The sequence below is a fragment of the Phyllobates terribilis genome, unplaced genomic scaffold (genome assembly GCF_046119375.1).
Source record: "Phyllobates terribilis strain yellow unplaced genomic scaffold, ASM4611937v1 Scaffold_2__4_contigs__length_985480577, whole genome shotgun sequence".
In the NCBI taxonomy this organism is placed as follows: domain Eukaryota; kingdom Metazoa; phylum Chordata; class Amphibia; order Anura; family Dendrobatidae; genus Phyllobates; species Phyllobates terribilis.
Genome location: NW_027362762.1, coordinates 661,467,716 through 661,493,581, shown reverse-complemented (window position 1 = coordinate 661,493,581; position 25,866 = coordinate 661,467,716). Strand labels below are relative to the sequence as shown.

Genomic DNA, 25,866 nt, shown 5'->3' with positions numbered 1-25,866 from the left:
GTGAATTTCGTGACCTCTAGTGGTGAAAATCAGGACTGACGAGTTGTAGATAGAAGTGATCACTTGGTTGTTTCCTTTTCATTTCAAAGGAGAGTTATGCAGAAGTTTATATAAGTATTTGCCTGAGTGATGCCAAGCAACTTGTGATCCACTTCTTTTACAGGGTATACAGGATTAAGATATGCAGAATTAACAAAATGCACCACTTACTTACTTTGCAAGCACTCCTCTACAGTCATATGAAAAAGTTTGGGCACCCCTATTAATCTTAAGCTTAATGTTCTATAAAAATTGGTGTTTTTGCAACAGCTATTTCAGTTTGATATATGTAATAACTGTTGGATACAGTAATGTTTCTGCCTTGAAATGAGGTTCATTGTACTAACAGAAAATGTGCAATCTGCATTCAAACAAAATTTGACAGGTACATAAGTATGGGCACCTCACCAGAAAAGTGACATTAATAGTTAGTAGATCCTCCTTTTGCAAAAATAACAGCCTCTAGTCGCTTCCTGTAGCTTTTAATGAGTTCCTGGATCCTGGATGAAGGTATTTTTGACCATTCCTCTTTACAAAACAATTCCAGTTCAGTAAAGTTTGACGGTCGCCGAGCATGGACAGCCCTCTTCAAATGATCCCACAGATGTTCAATGATATTCAGGTCTGGGGACTGGGATGGCCATTCCAGAACATTGTAGTTGTTCCTCTGCATGAATGCCTGAGTAGATTTGGAGCGGTGTTTTGGATCATTGTCTTGCTGAAAGATCCATCCACTTTGTAACTTCATATTTATCACTGATTCTTGAACACTATTGTCAAGAATCTGCTGATACTGAGTGGAATCCATGCGTCCCTCAACTTTAACAAGATTCCCAGTGCCAGCATTGACCACACAGCCCCAAAGCATGATGGAACCTCCACCAAATTTTACTGTGGGTAGCAAGTGTTTTTCTTGGAATGCTGTGTTTTTTTGCCACCATGCATAACGCCTTTTTGTATGACCAAATAACTCAATCTTGATTTCATCAGTCCACAGGACCTTCTTCCAAAAAGAAATTGGCTTCTCCAAATGTGCTTTTGCATACCTCAGCCAACTCTGTTTGTGGCGTGCTTGCAGAAACGGCTTCTTTCGCATCACTCTCCCATACAGCTTCTCCTTGTGCAAAGTGCCTTGTATAGTTGACCGATGCACAGTGACACCATCTGCAGCAAGTTGATGCTGCAGCTCTCTGGAGGTGGTCTGAGGATTGTCCTTGACTGATCTCACCATTCTTCTTCTCTGCCTTTCTGATGTTTTTCTTGGCCTGCCACTTCTGGCCTTAACAAGAACTGTCCCTGTGTTCTTCCATTTCCTTACTATGTTCCTCACAGTGGAAACTGACAGGTTAAATCTCTGAGACAGCTTTTTGTATGCTTCCCCTGAACAACTATGTTGAATAATCTTTGTTTTCAGATCATTTGACAGTTGTTTTGAGGAGCACATGATGCCACTCTTCAGAGGAGATTCAAACAGGAGAACAACTTGCAAGTGGCCACTTTAAGTAGCTTTTCTCATGATTGCATACACCTGGCTATAAAGTTCAAAGCTCCGTGAGGTTACAAAACCAAAAAAAGTGCTTTAGTAAGTCAGTAAAAAGTAGGTAGGAGTATTTAAAACAAGAAAATGATAAGGGTGCCCATACTTATGCACCTTTCAAATTTTGTTTGAATGCAGATTGCACATTTTCTGTTAGTACAATAAACCTCATTTCAAGGCAGAAACATTACTGTGTCCAACAGTTATTACATATATCAAACTGAAATAGCTGTTGCAAAAACACCAATTTTTATAAAACATTAAGCTTAAGATTAATAGGGGTGCCCAAACTTTTTCATATGACTGTATTTCACTGTTATGTTTGTTTTCCAGTAATGTTATAAAACTGAAAAAACATCGGTGGTGACTATTTGTCTTTTCAGCTGCACTAAGGGGAGGGGACCAATTTGACCACTACAAATTTTAGAAGTGGTAATCCCCCCTATTCTACCTCTTTAATAGCTATATAAACAAAATAAGTGTTTGGTGTTTTTTTTAAAAGCAAAAAACTTTGTGTAAAAGTAGTAATTTTTTTTAAAGTTATATATTTAAACATTCGGTACCACAATAATCGTACTGACCCATAGAATAAAGTAAAGATGGCATGTAAAAGTTTGGGCATTCCTGCTCAAAATTACTGTTATTGTGAACAGTTAAGCAAGTTGAAGATGAAATGATCTCTAAAAGGGCTAAAGTTAAAAATGTCACATTTCCTTTTGTATTTTGGACAAAAAGAGAAAATTATACCCAAACTTTTACATGCCACTGTATGTGGCACTGTGCACTCAATAAAGAATGATCTTTTGGCTTTCCAAAAAGTGGTATACAAGTCATAAGTATCTCAATGCATCCATCCTCCCCCCCTCCACCACTTCCCAAAAGGCATATACAGTAGCTTTATAAAAATTCTAAAAAATAAATGGTCATTAAGGGACTTTGGTTATCATGCGACGCATTGGAAAGTGTGTGTGTGTGTGTGTGTGTGTGTGTGTGTGTGTGTGTGTGTGTGGGGGGGGGGGGGGGGGGGATCCAAGTGCGTTGAAATTGCAAAAAAAGTGCAATTTCTCAAATTTATTTAACTTTTTTTGGGGGGGTAGTGGTGGAAGGGTTATTTACAATGTTCACTATATGGTAAAACTGACCTGGCAATATGATTCTCCAGGTATGCAGATACCAAATGTATAGTTCTACTTTTTTTTTTATTATTTGTGGTCAAAAAAAAATTGAAATTTTATAAGTAAAAAATTGGCTTTTTTTTGCAGTGTTTTGAAACCCATAATGTTTTCATTTTTCTGGATATGGGGCTGTGTGAGGGCTTTGAGCCCTGAGCTGACATTTCTACTGATGCAATTTTGGTTAAATACAATGTTTTGATTTTACTGGATTTAATAGTCCCCTTAGGGGACTTGAAGCTGCGATCATCCGACTCCTTGTGCTATACATAACAGTGCATCAGCAGTATAGCAAAAAATACAGGATACAGGATACAGCAGACCCTTGGCGCCCCAAATTCACGTCACGGATGCTGATGGGGAGCATGGGACGATGTGTCCACACGAGTTAAATGCCGCTGTCAGAGATTGACAGTGAGTTTTTACAGGTTAACAGCCGCGGGAGGAACTCTTACATAGTTACATAGTTTATAAGACCGAAAAAAGACAAGCGTCCATCCAGTTCAGCCTATTTCTTGTGCACTGCAGCTATTCCGCTATTCCTATACCATGCGGTATAGGCCAATTTACATCATTGAGGAAAAATTCACTTCCCAACACCAATCTGGCAGTCAGATTAAATCCCTGGATTAATTAACTAAGCATAAGATGTAATTGTATTGTTCTCAAGAAAGGCGTCCAGGCCTCTCTTGAACTCATTAAGTGAGTTGGACATCACCACTTCCTCTCCAGAGAGTTCCAGAGTCTCACGGCTCTGACCGTAAAGAATCCCCTTCTATGCTGGTGCAGGAACCTCCTTTCCTCCAGAAGCATAGTGTGCCCCCTCGTCTTTGTCACCATCCTTGGTATAAACAGGTCATGGGAGAGATCTCTGTACTGCCCCCTGATGTATTTATACATGTTTATGAGGTCTCCCCAAAGCCTTCTCTTTTCCAACGTAAATAGGCCTAATTTTGACAACCTCTCTGGGTATTCTAGTCCCTCCATTCCCTTTATTACCTTAGTCGCCCTCCTTTGTACCCTCTATAGCTCCAATATGTCTTTCCTGAGCACCGGAGCCCAGAACTGTGCACAATATTCTAAGTGCGGCCTTACCAGCGCTTTATACAGAGGAAGAACAATGTTCTCATCATATGCCCCTATTCCTCTTCTGATGCATGCCATGACTCTATTTGCCTTCGCAGCTGCTGCCTGACACTGGGCACTCCAATTTAATTTGCTATTAACCAAGATGCCCAGGTCCTTCTCCATGTCAGATTTCCCCAATGGTTTCCTATTTAATATGTATGGGTGACTGCTGTTTTTCTTTCCCATGTGCATGACCTTACATTTATCGGCATTGAACCCCATTTGCCATTTTTTGGCCCAACTCCTCAATTTATCTAAATCCTCCTGTAGCTGTGCCCTATCCTCATCTGTATTAACTACTTTACAAAGTTTAGTATCATCTGCAAATATTGCTATTTTACTATGCAACCCTTCCACTAGATCATTAATAAATATATTAAATAATATAGGGCCCAAGACAGACCCTTGAGGCACCCCGCTAGTAACCCTGACACCCCCTGAGCTTACTCCATTGATAACCACCCTCTGCTTTCTATCACTCAGCCAGCTATTTACCCACTTGCACACATTATCCCCCAGACCAAGCATTCTCATTTTATATACCAACCTTGTGTGGCACAGTATCAAACGCTTTGGAGAAACTCTGATCCATCCACGACTGTCAAAGGCACATGATGGCTGATTGCATAAGTCATCATGTGCAGAGAAAGATGTGGGCTTGGTGTGAGCTAGCATCAAAGACAGGGAGTGAGTTTACGTCATGTGTCGTAAAGGGGTTAAGAACAATTTCTTTATCCTGTCCATATTTGCTGTACCAGATTTTCCAATTCCACCATATACTATGCATACTGGCTATTCTGTTTCAGCAGACTACGCTGCAAGAAGCCAAATGCAGGATCCATTGATGAATTTAACAGATCCAATTGACTTTTAATTAGATCTGTCAAGTTAAAAGGAATCGGTCACTACGTTTTGCTATTTAATCTGAGCGCAGTATGATGTAGGGACAGACACCCTGATTCCAGTTATGTCATGTGCTGGTCTGCATGCAGTCATTTTGTTACTCTGTTTTTTTTGCTGCACATCTAGCAGTGCTCAAATGCTGAGCCCTGTATAAAACCGCAATGCACAGTGTACATAAAGCTGATAATCTGTGCTGGAGGTGAGGTTACAGAGCAGTTGACTAGAAGGCACTAGACACCTAGTCCTGCAGTGTTAAGCTTCTGCTGATAAAACACTGATTTTATTGAAACGGCAGCACTGGAATCAGGCCCTAGATCATCCTGCACAGATTACAAGGCAAAACCTGCTGATTTATTACCTTTAATTCTATATTTTTGCCAAAGAGATAATATTCTACCCATGAATGGCAGCAGAATACAATGCCAGTGTAAATAGAGCCTTAGGGTTCAGCTTTTAGTTACTGCCTCAGGCAGCAGATCTACGCGACACTCCCTTGGGTAGACAGACAAGACTGGTAAAGGCTGCCAAGGTATGAATGTTTGATTCTGCCAACTAGTAAATGGCATATATTCCATGCCATCCCTATAAATAAGGAGAGAGCATTTCTCATGGGCGGTGTAAATATATATAGTATTAATAGTTTTACAGGGGGTGTACCATCCAAGACATTTCTGGCATTTCCACACAATATGCCATATAAACATCCTATTGATTGCAGTGTACAACGGATACCTGCATCTCTTTCCTTTAAAAAATGCTATGCCTAAAGGCCCCCGTACGGTGAATTTCTCTGATATTTCATACACTCAGTTTCCTGCCATACGCTCTGGACATATACTGCACTCATAACATGAATAGCACATATGCTGCAGCCCTAGTCTGCCTCCATGTTTATCTCTATCCGTGTCTAATACTAACTTATGGCGATACCATCGTCTTCATTTTCAATATATTTGACATTTTATAAGTACATATTTGGATATACAGTACTGTGCAAAGATTCATGTATGGACAAAATGCTGCAAAGTAAGAGTTCTTTCAAAAATAGAAGTGTTTAAAATAGTTTATTTTTATCAATTACGGTAATAAACTGCAAAGTGAACATAAAAGAAATCTGAATCACATCAATATTTGGTGTGTAAGTTGACCAATCTTTGCCTTGAAAATGGCATCAATTCTTCTAGGTACATTTGCACGAAGTCAGGGGTCTCATAGATTTATAGTCACAGGTGTTACCAACTATTACTAAACTGGTGATAACTATCATTATTTTCATATGTAGGTTGAAACGGTCCTTAGCCAATTTCTATTATGTAGGAGGCTTAAAACTGGGTGAGGAACAGACCTTGTTACAAAGGGGAGGTTGTATAAAACTGTTTCATGTCACAGGTCATTCCCCATGGCAAACCTAAACACAGCAACAAATCACAAGGTAATTATACTGCATCAACTAGATCTTTCCCAGTCAAACATTTTAAAACAGACTGGAGTTTCAAGATGTGCTGTAATAGCTGTTTTTTGAAGAAGTACCAAGAAATGGTCAATGTTGAGGACTGTAGACGCAGTGGTCGGCTAAGGAAACTTGGTGTAGCAGAAGAAAGACACATCGTTCTTCCCATTCGAAATTGGAAGATGCTCAGCAGTGCCAACAGCTCTGAAATGGCAGAAAAAAGAGGAACCCAGCCGTACCCATGTTCAAGGAAGTCTCTTTGAAAGTGGTCTTCGTGGAAGAATTAAGGCCAAAAAGCCATAGCTTTGACTTTTGTGCATGAAAACATAGCAACTTGGGTGCAGAAAGAAATGTCAATAGGGGGTTCTGGACTGAGACAACATTTTAAATTTTTGGCTGTAAGAGAAGGCTATTGGTTAGCTGAAGGACTGGAGAACAGTACAATGAGTGTCTACAGTGAAGTATGATGGACATTCCTTGCAAGTTTGGGGAGGCATTTTATCAAATAAAGTTAGGGACTTGGGCAGTCTTCAGTGTTGAGAAATATTGGCAGATTATTCTTCCTGATGGTGTTGCAGCATGGATATGTCTGGCTTCAAATTTATGCAGTACTACAACCACCCACAAAACACAGCTGTTGTCATTAAGCACTATATTCAGCAAAATGAAGACCAAGGACTCCTGGAAGTGATAATATGCCCCCCACAGAGCCCTGATCTCCACATTGGGCCCATGTGGGATTACATAAAAAGACAAAGATTTCCGCAAGTCTACATCTAGAGAAGATCTATGGTTAGTTTCTCCAAGATGTTGGGAATAACCTCTCTGCTGAGTTCTTTCAAAAACTGTCTGCAAGTACCTAGAGGAATTGCTTGTAGCACCTTTTCTACACCTGCCTAAAAACTTTGCACAGTACTGTATAGTATTTCATTTTATATGTGACTGATAAAGTTCAAACTTAAGATTTGCATTATTCTAACACTCAAGACATGGTAAAGGGTCAGATATTTAGATGTACAGAGAACAAAGACATATTTATGGCCATTAAAAAGGAGCCATTTAGTAAGAATTTGATCAGTTTTATTGAGTTGACTGCAGATTTACACATTTCACTTACTGCCTTGTTTAGTACTGCTGAGTAGCCTCAGCTCTGTACTGTTTCACCACTGAGAACTCTGCGGTTGTGCTTCTTAGAGTCTGTTCCTTGTTTTGCCAGAAAACAAATCTAGGGAAAAACTGGTTATGATTTCTACAAATTTTCCTCATTTTTTTTCCATTCCTAGGTAAGACTGCATCCTGAGTAGGAAAAGATTGTAAAGTTGCAAAATTCATTTGGATTATTGTATCCTTTAGTATATAGATGAAAGGCGGCACTCCAGCAAACAAAACACTCATTAAAACCTGGAGCCGGGGAAGCGGAGTACCTTCTGGACAACGGCCGTTTGGCACCTTCCTTGTGCTTCAACAGGTCCAAATACGTTTGGATTATTTCCTGGACAAGCCACCTTTTCCTACTCCTCTTCTGCATTCTTGATACTGATCTAGAGGGCCACGTGATCCGAGGATGGCAGTCAAGATCTCCTTCTACATACAATTTGAGTTTCTGTGCCCTAATCACAATTTTTTTGTAAGGTTAGCAAAAATCCCCCAATGCTTGTCTTTCCCCACTCCCCTTCACTAAGGGCTAAGGAGCTTCATTACATCTGTATCATGATTTCCGAGATAAACCAAAACATAGTGCCGTATCCATCTGAAGGGATATAATAATAATAAAAATCTTTATTTATATAGCGCCAACATATTCATAGCAATACATAAATCTCTACATTCCTCCATTCATTGTGGCACAAGCAAGCTCTTGCGATATAGACTCTAATGTAAATTAGAATGGTATAGATCTGATGCCATATTTTAATGGGTTGCTTCTCTAATTTTACATTGATGACCTATCCTAGGATATCAGATTGGTGCGGATCCGGCATCTAGCGCCCCACGATAAGCGGTTTTCAGTGACTGCAGTGGGCGATTGTTACCCGTTGTGGAGCTGAACAGCATAGCTTGGTCAACTGTGTAATTACCATGACTAGTACTTCAGATCACCACCTAGTCATTCAAATAGGGGCAGGTGTGCAGTACCCGGGCGTTATAACATCTGGCTGTTGTCTGTACCAGGAACTGTAGATGGCTGGGTGCAGGGTACCAACTGATATTGATGACCAACTAACTTGAAACCCTTTAATGCCGTGTGGCTAAAACCTCTGTGGGATAAATAATAATAATATCTAGATACTTTGCAAGCAGGTAGAATGAGTGGTTTCCTTCATATCTATTTCATTGTGTAATTTAGAAAACTGAATCCTCTTCAAAAGGCCTCATGAAAATATAATTTGTATCCCTCAGCGTCAGGTGAAATCAGTTGGTGGTGGACTTGGCTTATAGTAGTCACATGCAAAAAGTTTTAGCACCAAAGGTCAATCTTCTAGAAAAAGCACAAAGAAAGGGAGTGCACCCCCGCACAGTACGTCTGGACTTGCAGTATAGACCTTATGCAATCCATAACAAAGGACATGCCCTAATCTTTGGTTTTTGTATAAAAAGAATAGACACAACACTGTAGTAGAGCATTTCTGGGCATCAAACACTTCCCAGCGGCCGTGGGTTGCTGCACTGACGTTAAGTCGTCTTCTCTGCCTGACCGGTACAAGAGTGGAAAAGACAATCCAGACATCCAAACGGTCACATACTGTAGACTTGTTGTGCACCGCTGAAAAGAGAGGTTGATGCTTGCTTTCTTGAACCCAGTCTGGTTTCCATAGATATGATCACCCGTGGGTCTCTGAACACAATGCGTGAAGTGTTCCTTTGGCTTCATGTCTTCTTGGACACTGGATCACGTGACTAAATGATCATGTTTGATTTCCTTTTTGCAGTGCATATATTGTCTAATTCTGTAATGATGTTGGTTATTTTATAGCTTCCTTTGTTGGGATAAATGACATAAGGAGAGAGGTCCTGCTTTGTAGAACACCTTCTATGCTACAACACCCCAGTGATTATAACTAGATTTGCTGAATATTCTAGCTTTCTTATAAAGCAGTTTAAGCTATAAGCACAACCTGATATACTTGCCTATATGTCTTACTGTTTGTTTTTAAGCATGTTATTATATCCATCCCACCAAGTCTCTAAGAAGGCTTTGTCAGATTGAGCTGTACCTGTCTATTTGTCTATAAGCATTTTTTTATCGCAATAGCTATTTGAGCCTGAGGAAGGCACAAACTGTGCCCCAAAACGAGTTCTTCCCTTCCCAATAAATATACTCCATCTGCACGAGTTGCACTTTGGATTTACTTTTTCTTCAGGATTGCCCAACATATCTACATGCTGTATGTGACCATTTAGATGTCAGGTCAAACTTCACTTTCTGTTTTCCTCCAGCAAGGAACAAACTGATATGGGACACATTCCGCAATTTTTCAATACATCGTGACTGAATTCCAGTGGAATTGATTTTGCAATAAGCAAAGGTTTGTTCATTCAGTTTATCAATACAAAACCACAGACTTCAAAGCTAGCAGGCTTAGGCCTCATCTAGATGACTGTAATGCTGGTGAATTTTGGCATCCTTATGACTAGCTTGAATGTTAGTTCATGTCCTAAAAAACACCTTATAGACCCAACTTACAGACATAAGTAACTAACTCTCTTTAGCATCTGTATACTGTCTAGATCGGGCTTTAGTGTTCTGTTTTAGGAACTCTTTCCAATCATCCTTGCCGAATGCTTCTTTGCTCATATTGTAGTGTATGTGTAAGATCTCAGTAATACTGAGGTCTAAGGACTGTGAAGGCCAGTCTTAACACTAATCTTTGTTTTTTTGTAAGTAGTTCAAGGTTGCGTTTGTTTTGTTTTGGGTCCCTCTCTTCTTGGAACAATCAACATATTTTTCATTTCAGTTTCAGTGACTGTGGGACTTTATCAAAATCCATTTGTATCTCTATCCAAGTGTCACACAACCGCAAAGCATAGCAATATTATTGTTCTTTAAAAAAAATGACACTTTTTTAATATTTGTGCATCTTAAAGTCTTAAAGGTCCATGCATCACAAACTGAAATCTATGAGCATTTTTTCATTAGAAATAGCCTGCAGAGCAGAAATCCAATTTTCAGTTGTCTTTTGAGCTAGTGAATGGAGATTAGCTGCTATGGTGTCACCTATACACAAAGGGATTTCTGCTCTTTTTTTTTTTTTTTTTCCCCCCCTTTTTGTAGCACATAGACAAAAGCAGCAGAGGCATGGGAAACATTATACAGCTGTGCTGAGCTATGTGGCTGTGAATCCAGCGCCTGTAATGAAGCAAAACAGTCACTTGCAGCAGCAGCACAATCTTACTGGGGGAAGAAGTGGCTCATAAAGGGAGAAAAAAGATTTGTCTAATAAGATTTGATACACTGTCGATTTTTGCAAGTTTTCCCACCTACAAAGAATGGAGAGGTCTGTAATTTTTATCGTTGGTACACTTCAACTGTGAGAGACAGAATCTTAAAAAAAAATCTAGAAAATCACGTTGTATGATTTTTACATAATTGGCATTTTATTGCATGAAATAAGTATTTGATACAATAGAAAAACAGAGCTTAATATTTGGTACAGAAAGCTTTGTTTGCAATTACAGAGGTCAGACATTTCCTGTAGTTATTTACCAAGTTTGCACACACTGCAGCAGGGATTTTGGCCCACTCCTCCATACAGATCTTCTCCAGATCTTTCAGGTTTCGGGGCTCTTACTTGGCAACATTTAGTTTCCGCTCCCTCCAAAGATTTTCTATTGGGTTCAGGTCTGAAGCCACACCAGGACCTTGAAATGTTGTTACAGAGCCACTCCTAAGGGTAAGTACACACACGTTGTGTTTTGCTGCGTATTTGCAGGAGATTTTTATGTAGATTTTTCAGCTGCGTCTGGCCGTACCAGCAAAGTGTATGACAAACCAGAATTCACTGTTCCCACATGTTGTTTTTTTGTTTGGTGCGTATTTTGTCGCATATTTTCACCCATGGGAAGTAATGGGTGGTCAAAAATACACAACAAATACGTGCGTTTTTGATGCAGCTAATTTCCTGCCAGAGAAAATTTATCAGCAGATTTGATGCAGAAAAAACACAACGTGTGTGCACTTACCTTAGTTGCCCTGGCTGTGTATTTTGGATCCTTGTCATGCTGGAAGACCCAGCCATGACCCATCTTCAATGCTCTTACTGAGGGAAGGAGGTTGTTGGCCAAAATCTGGCAATACATGACCCCATCCATCTTCCCTTCAATACGGTGCAGTCGTTCTGTCCTCTTTTAAGAAAAGCACCCCCAAAGTATGATGTTTCCCCCACCATGCTTCATGGTTAACAGTGTTCTTGGGATTGTACTCCTCCTTCCTCCAAACACTGCGACTGGAGTTGATACCAAAAAGTTCTATTTTGATCTCATGTGACCACATGACCGCCTCCTCTGGATCATCCAGATGGTCATTGGTGAACTTCAAACGGGCCTGAACATGTGCTGACGTGAGCATGGGGACTTTCGTGCCCTGCAGTATTTTAATCCATGACAGCGTAGTGTGTTACGAACGGTAATGTTTGAGACTGTGGTCCCAGCTCTCTTCAGTTTATTGACCAGGTCCTCCCGTGTAGTTCTGGGCTGATTCCTGACCTTTCTCAGAATCATCCTTGCCCCACGAGGCGAGATCTTGCATGGAGTCTCGGACTGAGTGAGTGATTGAGCGTGTGGACAGTTCTCTTATACAGGTAACGATTTCAAACAGGTGCAATTAATACAGGTAATGAGTGTAGAGTAGGAGGGCTAAAAAAACTAACAGGTCTGTGGTCCAGAATTCTTGCTGGTTGGTAGGTGATCAAATCCTTTTTTTCATGCAATTTAATTACCGCGTTTAAAAAAAATTATGTAATATGATTTTCTGATTTTTATTTTTAGATTCTGTCTCGCACAGTTGAAGTGTACCTACTATAAAAATCACAGACCTCTCCATTCTTTGTAGGTGGGAAAACGTGCAAAATCGGCAATGTATCAAATACTTATTTTCTGAAGGTGCTATTAACATTCAATACTTACCAGATGTTGGTAGCAGCCCATCCAATTAACACAGGCAAAGAATTCAAACTATAGATGTCCATAAATTAAGTTGTGTAATAATGAGAAATGACACAGGGAAAAAGTATTGAACATGCTTACTGAAATTTAATTAATGCTTTGTTCAAAAGCCTTTGTTGGCGATGACAGCTTCAAGACGCCTCTTACATAGAGAAACTAGTTGCATGCATTGCTCAGGTGTGATTTTGGCCCATTCTTCCACACAAACACTCTTCAAATCCTGAAGGTCCCGTGAGGCTTTTTCTGTGAACTGAGCTTTAGTTCCTTCCATAAACTTTCTATTGGATTCAGGTCAGATGATTGGCTGGGCCATTCTAGCAGCTTTATTTTCTTTCTCTGAAACCAATTGAATTTCCTTGGCTGTGTATTTAGGATCATTGTCTTGCGGAAATGTCCACCCTCATTTCATCTTTACAATCCTGGTAGATGGCAGCAGTTTTTTTTTTTTTTTTTCAAAAAGGTCAGTGCATTTGTCCATTCATCATTCAATTACATGATGTTTGCCAGTGCTGTGTGCTGAAAAACAGCCCCACACAATGATGATCCTACCTCCAAACTACACTGTTGGTATGGTGTTTTAGGGGTGATATGCAGTGCCTTTTGGCCTCTGCAATATGGTGTGTATTATGGCATCCAAAGAGTTTAATTTTGGTCTCTTGTTACCAGACTATATTCTCCCAGTCTTTCAAAGGCTTTTCTAAATGCTGCTAAGAAAACTTCGAACGTGCTTGAACTTGCTTTTTGTTCAGCAATGGAGTCTTGCGTGGTGAGCGTGCATACAGGCAATGGAGGTTAAGTGCATTACTTATAGTTTTCTTTGAAACAGTTGTGCCTACTGATTCCAGGTCTTTCTGTAGCTTTCCTCAGGTGGTCCTTGGATGTTGGACAACTCTTCTCATAATTCTTTTCACTCCTCTGTCTGAAATCTTGAGGGGAGCAACTGGTCGTGGCCGATTTATGGTGAAATTGTTCTTCCCACTTCTGGATTATGACCCCAACAGTGCTCACTGGAACCTTCAGTAGTTTAAAAATTCTTCTGTAACGAATGCCATCACTGTGTTCTGCAACAATAAGGTTGCGAAGGTGTTGAGACAGCACACTAGTTTTACCCATTGTTGTTTCTTGTGTGGCATCTTGGCCTATAAAAAGGTGTCTCTTATTACAATCAGTTGAACCAGCTGATATTTTTCACTAAGTGGCAGGATTGCCTTCTAATTACTGATAGATTAAAGCTGGTATCATGACTTTTTCCATGGCTTTTTGCACCTTTTTTCTTGTGTTCAATACTTTTTCCCTGTGTCATTTCTCATGATTCCATATCATTTTAATTTCTTTACCTGTGTGAATTGGATGGCTTGTTACTGCCATCTAGTGAGACTTCATGTCAATATCACCTTTTTTAGAAATATATTTACTTAAAAAATTGGTGACCTGTTCAATACTAATTTCACACGCTGTAGGTACAAAAAGTCATACACTTTTGTGCAAGTGTGTCTTGCGTAATAATATGTAACTTTATAGTGCTATAATTAGGCATGGCCCAAATGTATGACCTATGAGTAAATAGTAAGGGTATATTGCACCATTCCGACACTGTATGTTGATTGTGCTGGGATATTAGGATTACTAATCACAAATCTGTCTTCGCTTTATTGATGAGCTCCAAATCTTTATTGTAGGGATCATATAGTGCTCATCCACCATGGCATCGAGAATTGGTCTTCGTATGCAGCTGATGAAAGAACAGGCTCAGCAGGAAGAGCAACGTGAGCGAATACAGCTACAACATCAGCAGCATTTCATACCACATCACATAATGCCTTCCTCTTCTTCTTCGCCTGCCATCAATACTCCTGCTTCTTTTCAACCTCCACCACCAGTTCCGATGGAAGTCTTGAAGGTATAATTTGTTAGTGTAAAATTCGTGCAATTCTGCAGCAGTATTGCATGATGTGTAGAGAGTACAGAGCAACACAGCATTGCTCCATTGGCAACTGTGTATGGCGCTGAGCTGCAGTTCTCAGCAGTGGCCAATAGACCGTGAAGAAAGCCATTTATTTAAAATGCTTACTTGTATAGCGCCACAGGCGTACAGACCTTGTCATCACCCATTATTTCCATAGGGACTCTCAAAGTTCCCGATCGGTATGTATTTTGGATGTTGGCGGAAACTCTAACAAACTCCAGTGAGATGCTGTCTTTGGTCAGACTTAAACTCAGGTCCCAAGTGCTGCAAGGCAACACTAAGCCACCATGCTGCTCTGCTATGTTGTTCGATCTCCAATGTCATAAGCCTTGACACGTGTTTTTTTTAACCCCTTTTCCCTCTATGCATTTTGAGTCTTACCAGTGAATTAACTTCAGATGTTTGTGGCCTACTCCTGGATTTGGCATAAAGGTGTAATAGATGTGGGTCTCACCTCTGGGGTTGCTGGTTGCTTCTTGCTTCCCCTGTGAATGGAGAGGTGTTCGCACATAATCGTCTCTCTCAATTAATTTTTATGAGAAGTTATAGAATTGTCTTTAAAAAAATATAATCTTAGCTATTTTTAAAACTTTTTGTTTACCACAGGTTCAGACCTACTTGGAAAACCCAACTTCTTACCATTTACAGCAGTCTAGAGACAAGAAGGTTCGAGATTATCTATCAGACACTTATGGAAACAAATTCGCCTCCCAAATAAATCCACTCAGACTGTCTCCAAAACCCCCTCCTGCTCCAACGTCTCCTGCCCATCGCCAAGCACGCCTTTCATCTTCAGCCGGAAACAGTGCACCTAACAGTCCCATGGCCAGAATGAACCTGTGCTCTAACCCAGAAAGAGAGGTGAGCGACTACTGTGTATGGGCTACCAGGTAGTGTTTGCCTGGGTGCCACTTATGCCTCATGTGGTGATATTACATAGCTCATATTAACTGCAAGCTTAGATGAACTGTTTAAGAGGTGACCAAGTAATGAAGGAGGCCCGGACAGTTTCTCATCCACACACTAATTTTAAAATCTTTATTTGTCTTTTAGAGAATACACCCATTGGTTTTTTTTTGGGGGTTCTGGCCATGTCCATAACTTAAAGGGATCATGGCAATAAAAAAAAAAGTTAAAAGGCAGAGGTAGAATCTGTATTGTGGAAAGCAGGGTACTTTTCAGGATATACGCAACAAGGGCAAAACCCTTGACCCAAACTTGTACACTCGGGCATCCCCACTATGAAGCATGGTCACTTCCCCAACATAAGTCAGGAAAGATGTTAGCGTTGGAGAGCTTGGCTTCTGTAAGAATGGCTCCAAATATATATAGGGTCATGGATATGTGGACAGTGAGCAAGCTTTCAGAATTTAGGCTCCTGCACTCTTGGTATAACAAATATAAATAATTATTACAGATTGGATTGTATTACAGTACTGTGCAAATGTTTTAGGCAGATGTGAAGACAGAAATGCTACAAAGTAATACTTTTTTCAAAATAGAAATGTTAATGGTTTTGTTTTTATCAATGAACAAAAGGAGAAATCTAAATCATAACTTTTTTTTTTTAGTGTGACCATCCTATGAAACCTTTGATCTTTTTCCTTCAGTTCTTCTAGGTACACTTGTGCCACGAGCAGCGACCACTCTCTGCACAGGTGAATTGGATGCAACTGTAAAGGACTCCACTCCTCACACTCGCTCTTTCCATTCACCTATGGCTGTAGCCTGGTAATCGGCTAAGCCATACTCCACAGCCAGTTTAAACATCCACCCCACACTTCTTGCTGCCATCACTCACGGTTTTGTAAGGCCAGCAAGATGCCTGGTCTGGGTAACACACTACTACACACACATGCATACCCTGCTTTCCCATGCACAATATAAGTATACTGCCTGGATTCTGGCATATACACAGGGTAACACAACCAGGTTATGCATTACCTCTTCAAGGTAGTGGGTATGTGTAGAGCAGCAAGGTACAAGCTTATTAAATTTTGGATTTGATATATGAAAAATGGTATAGTGCTTACACAGTAACAAAGACATGCATACAAGGCAAAAACAATATAAAAGGAACAAAATACTAAAAATTCTCACGGTTTGGATGCCATGTAAATTTGGATAGATCTACAATTCACATTGTCTCTCCTGGGCGTGATAATGAGTTTTTCCTGGATAAGAGAATCATGCAGGCTTTTAGCCCAGGAGAGGTATTGTGAAGATCTGAGATTGTGGGTTTTGATAATCACCTATGCAGGTTAATGATGCAACAATATTTTATTCCTTACATCAATGGTAATTCAGCAATTCCAGTTAAATGTCCAAAATACAATTGTCTTAGTCCACAATCCTCCATATGAGAGATAAAATGATAGAAGCATCGGTGTCCAGTAGTAACAGTCCTTTAAGAAAGTTTAAATCCCAACGACAGCCCACAACTGTAGCAAGTTTATCCAGCCCAGTCAGTACTGCTCTCCATATGCCATCAATCCATCCATGGTCCAGGTCCTCAGATGAGATCCTCTCCCTTCGACGACATTCCACCAACTCCTCACTAAACGTGGCTTCATATCTCCTTGGATCAGCCCCCTGAATGAGCAAAACTGCTCACCCCCCCCCCCCCCCAAAGCTAAGTGTGCATTAGTGGAGGTATTTTCTCAGGTCGAACCCATCACCTGGGACTTCATGTGAGACTCCCTGTGGTGACTGCTCTGTGTGATCTAATTTCAACGCTCACACAATGGGCCTAGTCCCTGTTTGAAAAATCGTTAGCTCCTGAGATACTAATGACATTACTGAAATGCTGGACACTTTACAAGTGAAATTAATGCACGTACTGATGAGCAAGCAGAGCAATAAAACACAGCAAGAAATCACTAATAATACACAACAATAAGATCAACGAAAATTGGTGCTCTGTGCTGGAAAAGTCTTTAGTATATGGGCAGCTCCTCATAGGTATTATATTAGGTTAGGTTCTTGGCAAAGCAGGTCATCTTGTCGTTGGCTATTAGGCACATATGAACTGCCTAATTTATGTGCTCAGTATCTTCATTTTAACTTTTTTTTTTTTTCTAGAGCAGTAATACAATTCCAATTTCATATATTCCATGTTTACATACAATAGCGTTAGAATTCAGCTTTAATTTGTTAGTTACATATGCAAGTGTCTCTCTTAGCTTGCACCTGTTCACACCTGTTTTCCTGTTTGGATGTGACAGTCTGTCTTTTTGATATTTGTTTTCACCCAGCATTAAGCCTCATACACAGCTGTTGCTGTTTCAGTTAATGTTTGCTTCATCCTACACATGAAAATGGTCATTATAATGATCACATCAAGCGTACCTAGAAGAATTGATGCTGTTCTAAAGGCAAGGTTTGGTGACGGCAAATATTGATTTGATTTCTATTGTTAAAAATGAACTAACACTTCTATTTTTTTAAAGCATTCTTACATTTGTATAGTTTCCCACACCTGCTTATCACTTTTGCAAAGTACTGTACAAGTCCATACTGTATAAAATGCTTTAAGAGTGTTCCACATGCACATTGATGCTTCAGCGTTGCTTTATACTTCAAGGACCATTCTTGAGCATTGGATTAGGCAGTTGAACAAATAATTATTCTCTATTTTAATAAATGATGTTAGTGCGGGTACATATTTGTCCATTGTCACTTACTCTGTATATACATACGTGAATATTGACAATCAATCTTCGCGGCATCTTTTCAGATGGATGAAGTCCTTGATAACATCATCGGTCTAGATGACATGTTTGTGTACACAGAACCTGCCCTTTCCATGCCGAACACGGTATGTGTATTTGTGTGAATGTTATTGGGTAGATCGCATGTCTGGGTCTAGTTACATAATTGTTTTTCATTGTTGCTTTTCTTCTGTCCTCATTCTTTTTGTTTGCAGCTTTCTTTTTCCAGTAGCCACTTGGGCCTGTACAATGATAATTCGCAGCTAAGTGATACTGTTGTAGGTGTTACCAGCAATTCCTGCCCAGCAGACCTAGCTATAAAGAGGGAACTAACAGGTACGTCAACAGTATGCATCATATCGAACTCTGTACAGAAGAGGTTAGTATTTTCTTACGATAAACTTAGAATCAGAACTATATGTGCATAGAACACTGACTGCAAGCAGAGGTATTAAAACATTGAAATCCGTATGTGCTTGATGAATGAGCCAGCATGTCGGCATTACTTTTAGTAATGCTGTTGTAAAATTGGGTTGTCTTTAAAAGTGCATTTCAAGGTGCAAAACACCTAAATAATCTTTTTTTTTTTTTTTTTTTTGTTCAACAAATTTTAGATACAAGAAAAAAACTTTTTTTTTTTTTTTTTTTTGTGTATACTGGGGTATGTTGAGGACTTGACTACTGATGATGATGCAGGCACTCTGTTACTGCAGACTGATGAATTGTGACCTTGTGCGATATACTGCATTTACAGTGTGTGTGGGCGATCACAAGACTGCATGTATGTGATTTACATAGTTGGGGAAGATTTAGGAGGTTGCAATGCTCATCAGGTGGTTGACCTTTCCTGGCAATATCAGCAGATTCATGTAAATTTACTGTAATATGTATGGGAACCTTTACCTTTTAGCACCTAAAATTTCTTGCCTCGCTTTTTTGGCTATTCAGCCAGAATCTGGAATGCTGGCCGCTAGTAAAGAGAGCGGCTGCCCACTCCCTGGCAGGTATTTTAACTTGCATGTACATCAATTTACAACAAGGTGTTTAAAAACAAAGTGTTAACAATCTGTATCATCGTTTTTAGCCTAAACATAACAAACCATTGGACCCCCAGTATTGGCCTGGCTAATTAGTTTTGTTTATTATGCTTACAGATGCTGACAAGCGCGCCCTCGTCCGTGAACGTCAAAAGAAGGACACGCATAACATGAGTACGTCATGGCCTACCTTTTGCTGCATACCACTTGCATTTACTACAGTTTAAAGGGTTTGTTCACTACTTGTACAACCCCTTCTCATTCCTCATGTCTGGCCCCATTAAAATAAAAACAGTTATACTAGTCTCCCATGCCGGCGCTGTTCTAGCGGTGTTGGCACTTGCGTTGCCAGGGCTCATGTGAGGTTGTGACTTCACATGATACCTGCACCTAGTCAGCGCCATTTTCACTGTCCCCGCCTTTGGACATATTGAATATCGCCAGGAAGCCAGGGCTGCAGCTCCTCTGACTTCCTCTTGATGATCGATTTTTCTGAAGGTGGAGACAGTGAAGCCGGTGCTGATTGGGTGCAGGGCTCGCGCAACCACTAGCGAGTCCCCGGAACGCGAGTGCTGCACCGCTGGAACGGTGGCGGCACAAAAGGTGATGGTGGGAGGGGGGTTATTTTAACAGTGCCAAACATGAGGAAAGAGAAGTGATTGGCATAGCAGTGTTTTTTAATTAAAAAAGATTATTAAAGCTTTTCATCAATCACTGAATCACTTTGTCTGTTTTCAGTTGAAAGAAGACGACGCTTTAACATCAATGATCGGATAAAGGAGCTTGGCACTTTAATCCCAAAGACAACTGACCTGTACGTTGCTTAATAAAACTAAAAACACTTGCAATGTAGATAAATGTTTGCCGATAGTAACCTGTTCAAGAGGCTAAGAAGGTCTTTACATTTGTAATGATTAGGAGGACAGTAAGGTTTATAGATGTGTTTTTTTTTTGTTGTTTTTTAAAGGGGTTCTCCTAGATCATATCATAATGCTTGCATATAACGAAAACATGTTAAACAAAGACCATTGAGGTTGAAACCTGATGATGCAGGAGTGCTGCTGTCTTCTTCTTTTACTTAGATTTTTGGTCTCTGGACCAGGATATTTCGCTGCCGGCACCCATATATTGGATATGTAATTGTGGATTGTGCTGCTTCTTTCTCGTACTACTAAGATTTGCCATCACTGGGGATCGACCTCTGGGTCCGAACAATCCTGAGAGAGTCAATTACACACCGCTAATAAAGTGCTGCGTCCCCTTCTAACTTTTGCCCGCACAGAAATACTTCATGCCATCTGGCCATGTAGGGAACTGCAACCAGCCCCATTTATATAAATGGGACAGCGCCGCAATTCCCTGAACAGCCATGTAGATGGGGACCTCTGAACACTAAGATAACAGTGATGGGGGCGCAGCGCTGCACTTGCTTTGCAAATCCCGAACATCATCATGCCATAATTTTCTGAAACTGTAAAATCCCTTCAGCCATTTCTCCTTTTGAGCAGTAGTTTTCAGGTGGGACTTTGAAAGAACTGAAATCATCCAATTCCTTTAAAAAATAATTGCAAGGGAGTTTTAAAACCTAAAGTTGGGGCCAACATTATTGTCACCTTTTGAAAACGAATTACACAATGTAAAAAAAACAAAAAAAACAACTCATCTCCTGAAATAAACTTGTGAAACTGCAGATTCATATGTTTGATAAACAAAAACACAATAAAAGTATTCAAAATTGAAGACCAAGGAATCGCACAAATGGCGCCCTTTGTTCAGCTTGATAGAGGACAGACAAAATAAAAATTACCTGTGATTAATTGGAGATTAGACTCTCCTATCCCCACCTGGTCAGTGTTCCCGTTATTTTAATTCGCCTACGAATGGTGGTTTTGAGGCTTTAAAAGGCCAGTTTTATTTTCTGCTCCTTGCTACTCTCACAAAGTGCAAGCAGTCTAAATGGTGCAAGATTATCTCCAAAAATATTAGCATCCCAGCTTCAACAGTTAGAGATTTGCTGCTCATTGAACAGTAGAGAACCCTATGAAACTTGGCATGAAAAGTGGCATAAAAGCACAACATCCCGAGATCTTCCGGGGGGAATTCAGCCTGTTCCACATGACATGCTTAACAAAACAAAACCTTGTATGTGTGGCGGACCACACTGCTTAATCCCTTCACGACCTTGCAATTTTCCGTTTTTGCATTTTCATTTATTGCTCCCCTGCCTCCCAGAGCCATAACTCAAAAAAAAAAAAAAAAAAAAATCAAAACACCAGAATTATGTATTTTTTTGATTGCTGCAACATGGTGAGAGGCGATCAAAACATCATACCTACAGCAAAATGGTATCTGTAAAAAAAAAAAAAAGTCAACTTGGGGTGCAAAAAATAAGCCCTCACCCAGCTTGATATCTCAAAAATTGAAAATGGTGCAGGTCTTGAAAAATGGCAACAAAAGCAAAAAAGGTGTGTTTTTTTTTTTTGTTGTTTTTTGTATTTTTTCCTATGAAAGGGGGTTAATATAAATTTTTATGAATTTTACATTTCTCCTTAGTAGTCTTGAACCTGCCATCACTTTAATATTGTAGTCCTCTTTATTATCGTTCTCCTATGTCACATTGGTGTCCTAAGAGAGTGGACACATGGGGCCTTTATTTGAACCTTAGATTGTCATGACAGCCATCAGCACCCTGTGAGTGTGTTGTTGGAGAGGCGTTGGAAGTGACCTTTAACTCCTTCCCAAGCCCATTGTTATATTAAATGCCACTGTCAATCATCACAGCGACCTTAAATAGGTTAAACTCTTGCGATTTTGGAGCTAGCAAACCGCACTTGTGATGTATGGAGTGGGCTCAGCTCCTGAGCCTGTTCCATCCACCGGAAATGTACGACAGATACCACTAAAGAGTTAAAATATTCTAGATAGTTGCTAGATAGCCACTTATTTCTGAATATATTGACACTTTTTATAGTAATATGATCAAGAATGCCAATAATGTTGTTCACAACTACATATCGGTTGAAAATATTACAGTCTTCCCTATGCAACTCAAGATATTGTATTTTTTTTATTTTTTTAGTGTTTCTAGTTTTATGTACGAAGAAAAAACAGTGATCAGCTCACCCATTCATGTAGAAGATACATTTCCTCGCATGGAAACTGGCAGTGCCACAGGAAAAGTATTCAAAAGACAAGGATTACCCAGCGTGGAAAAAATCGCCATAAAAATAGATAATATATTAATAAAAAATATTAAAAACTTTTTGAGACGTTGTACTGACTTGATGTCATCTTGAGTATTTAAGCAGACGCGTTTCGGAATGCAACTTTCTTATTCATTGCTATCCACAACCATGTGCTTGTCTGCGTTTTAGGTCATATCCTGACTATGGACGTGGTTGGATATAGCCAATCCCATCCTGTGGGGATCTTATTGACTCAGAACAAGACACCACAGGATGGGATTGGCTATATCCAACCACGTCCATAGTCAGGATATGACCTAAAACGCAGACAAGCACATAGTTGTGGATTGCAATGAATAAGAAAGTTGCATTCCGAAACGCGTCTGCTTAAATACTCTGTACTTACTTAATGTCATCCTGTGTCTCAAAGTTTTTAATGTTTTTCATTAATTTTCTATTTTTATGGAGATTTTTTCCACGCTGGATAATCCTTGTCTTTTGAATACTTTTCTAGTTTTATGTGGTGTGGAACCTGCTTTTCTTTGAGTCTACTTTTGATCATATTTAGTTAAACTGGCTTTACAAAGAAGATAAAGTATTCCAGGTCCACAGATTTTGGCTAATGATTCATTTGAGCGCCACCCTAAGTAATGTGTCTTTTAGAGAAATGGCTTTGTACATGTGCCATCTGATGGAATATCCAGATTATGCATGAATATGATGGTACATGCAAAATCTAACTTTCTAACCCCTACATATGAAATGAGAAGAATATAAAAGTACAGTCCAGCCCCATCTGATTCTGGGGTGCACTGTTAAGCTCCTGTACAAAATGGAGCCATAATACCACCACTTGCATAAGGTGTAAGAGTGTTGATGTGCTTGTTGCTTGAGCGCTCAGCTTAGAATGTGAGCTGACCTGTCCGCTGTCCACCTTCCTTCTGTTGAGTGCAAAAGTTCATTACCAAAATTTAAAGAACGCTCTTGCAATATAAACCACAAGAAAAAAGTACTAAGGTACAGCTCTGCTCTGCACATTGCAATCTGGGGGACTAGTCCCATAGAGTCCAGAGGTGGGGGGAGATGATCACTGTTTCATTTAGATACTTGCCTCCATAAAGTTAGGACTACTTAACAACTTTGGCCACAACTGCACGTTTTGCACAGTTCTGCTGCCACATCAAAGGGCCATACAAGTGAATGGGGTCGTACTGCAACCAGCAAATCAAGAAGTCCAACTTTTTTTTTTTGGGGACTTTCTACACGCACTTCCCTTGGGGTTGCAATGTGACCCAATTTATTTGTATTTCACTGCAATGTAGCAGCAACATTGAGCGATCCTTGGTCACCATGTGGCTTTATCCTTGTAGTAGAACGATTTTTGCACAAAGATGCTTCCTGCCGCGCGGTGATCTTCTTTACACACGTTCCATTTTAAAGCCTACACGCTTTGTAATCCAAACTGTTTTAAAGGTGACGCGTCCAGTTTAAACAAATTATTGAGTTGATATGTTTTCAAGAAAGCAAGATGTTAACAATTACGTAGCCCTTCTCTTGTTCTCAGCAGTGATACCCGCTGGAATAAAGGCACCATCCTGAAGGCATCAGTGGACTATATCAAACACATGCAGAAAGAGCAACATCGGAGCCGTGAACTGGAAACCCACTCAAAACACCTGGAAGTAACCAATAAGCAGCTGTGGCTTCGGGTCCAGGTAACGTTTTCTGCCGTAGTCTGGTTGTGTACTGGCTTCTAGCCATATTCTGCTTTTGTGCCAGGCGTATGTTTCGTTTATTAAAATTTCCTCTGTCTTTCAGGAACTGGAATTGCAGGCACAGGCACACGGCATTCCAACAATTTCCCCTCAAAGCATGAACACAACTGAGGCAGTCAAGCAGGAACCCGAAGCAATGCCTGGTCTTCAGCGCCAACTTACCGTCCCACAGCAGGGACCATACCAACAGCAAATGGACTTTTCGTCAGGACTTGGTTTCCAAGACAGTGTCTGTGCAGACACCTCTTTTCCTGCTCTCTCGAGGACAGAGCTAGACCTCATGCTACTGGAGGACACTATGTTAAGTTCTGATCCCATGATGACCTGTGACCCTCTCCTCTCGACCCTTTCTCCTGGCACGTCAAAGGCCAGTAGCCGAAGAAGCAGCTTCAGCATCGATGAGGTGGATGGCCTGTGACATTATAATCTAGGAATGGATAACCTATGCTACCCTGTAGTGTAAAAGGACTGTAACGTAACTCAACCTAAACATAATTGTCCAAAATCACACTGCCTTATTTATGGGACAGTTTTTAGCCGACAAGTCACAACTACTAAATGATATGCATGGTCATTTGGTGCAGATATACTCAAACTGTACTAGTAATCATACACAAAATGTTGGCCTTGATGGATTCTTCTTAGTTGAATAAGTGGTTTAAAGTTATTTAGAGAGTCCACATTTGCCTCTCTACACATCTTCATGATGTCGCCGGACTACCTAAGAAGTACCCAATGCCATATGGATCAGGTCCATCAGCGAGTATCAAAGAGACATTATTTTACAGATGCCACAGATAGATCACTGCCTCTTTCGTTTCTGAGATATATGCAAGAATTATTTGCCAAGAAACCAAAGTGCCTTTACATGTCTGGCGGAGAAGGACCCATGTGCTTAGATGTTGATCGGAATGAGAGTGATTAGGAAATTAGTGTAAAAATGGGTTTATAACTTCTAAATGAAAGGGAATTTGTCACCAAGCTTGCTTTCCCATCTGAGAGCAGCGTGATGTAGGAACAGAGACCCGGATACTAGTGATGTGTCACTTACTGGGCTCCTTTGTCATTTTACATCTTGCAGATCTACCAATTCTCTACTGCTATATAATCCCGCCTTCACCACTGATTGGCACATTTCTGCCAATGTGTAGTGTATCCAGAGCAAGCTGCCAATCCATGGTGGGGGTGAGGTTATACAGAGCTCATGTCAACAGGAGATTATCACTAAATTATAGCCAGCAGCCCCAGAAGTAATACATCGCTGGAATCAGTGTCTCTGTCTCTACATTATGCTGCTCTCAAATTAGCTGGCAAAAACCTGATGCAATTCCCTTTTAAGAACCATTTGGCTTGGTTTGTTATTGTATAGAGGACAGAGATTACAGTTATGTTAAGCTGTATAGGTCACCATGAGAATGGAAGTGTGTGTGTGTGTGTGTGTGTGTGTGTGTGTGTGTGTGTGTGTGTGTGTGCGTACCCGGTCTTTGCTTGTCTGCTAGATTACTAGAATCTCTTTTGCCAGGGTCTATATTGATTCATTATACAGGGGCCTTTTTATCACGAATGGCCTCTTTTCATGGCCACTTTTGTATTACTAGCTAATTAGTATCTGCTAGGACTGTTAAACTGCTCAGGGTTACAGATGCCTTAATGTTTGTGCCTGACCGCAATGCTCTTGGGACAGTTCCCTTCATGGGTGTTTGCTAAATTATTTTTTCCTAAGGCATCCAAGTGGGAGGGCAGCCTCTGTGAGCGTTTGCCATGTCTATTGGTGGCCATACAGGATTTCGGCATCCCAAGCT

The 25,866-nt window shown here is 40.3% G+C and overlaps 1 protein-coding gene across 4 annotated transcripts in view; it reads left to right on the top strand.

Annotated features, from left to right (window-relative positions):
* TFEB (transcription factor EB) overlaps positions 1-24,965 on the top strand; it is a 55,903-nt gene extending 30,938 nt beyond the window's left edge. Inside the window, exons 1-9 of one of the 4 annotated variants that reach the window (XM_073666798.1) lie at positions 9,652-9,756; positions 14,071-14,291; positions 14,964-15,218; positions 18,094-18,174; positions 18,283-18,403; positions 19,222-19,278; positions 19,843-19,918; positions 23,836-24,004; positions 24,108-24,965. In XM_073666798.1, the coding sequence (XP_073522899.1) occupies positions 14,094-14,291; positions 14,964-15,218; positions 18,094-18,174; positions 18,283-18,403; positions 19,222-19,278; positions 19,843-19,918; positions 23,836-24,004; positions 24,108-24,482 (1,332 nt within the window). In that variant the 5' untranslated portion in view covers positions 9,652-9,756; positions 14,071-14,093 and the 3' untranslated portion in view covers positions 24,483-24,965. Of the gene's footprint in view, positions 1-9,651; positions 9,757-14,070; positions 14,292-14,963; positions 15,219-18,093; positions 18,175-18,282; positions 18,404-19,221; positions 19,279-19,842; positions 19,919-23,835; positions 24,005-24,107 lie in introns of those variants that run through there. The other 3 variants (XM_073666792.1, XM_073666803.1, XM_073666802.1) reach the window with 3 other exon arrangements.
* Positions 24,966-25,866: the final 901 nt, after the last annotated feature.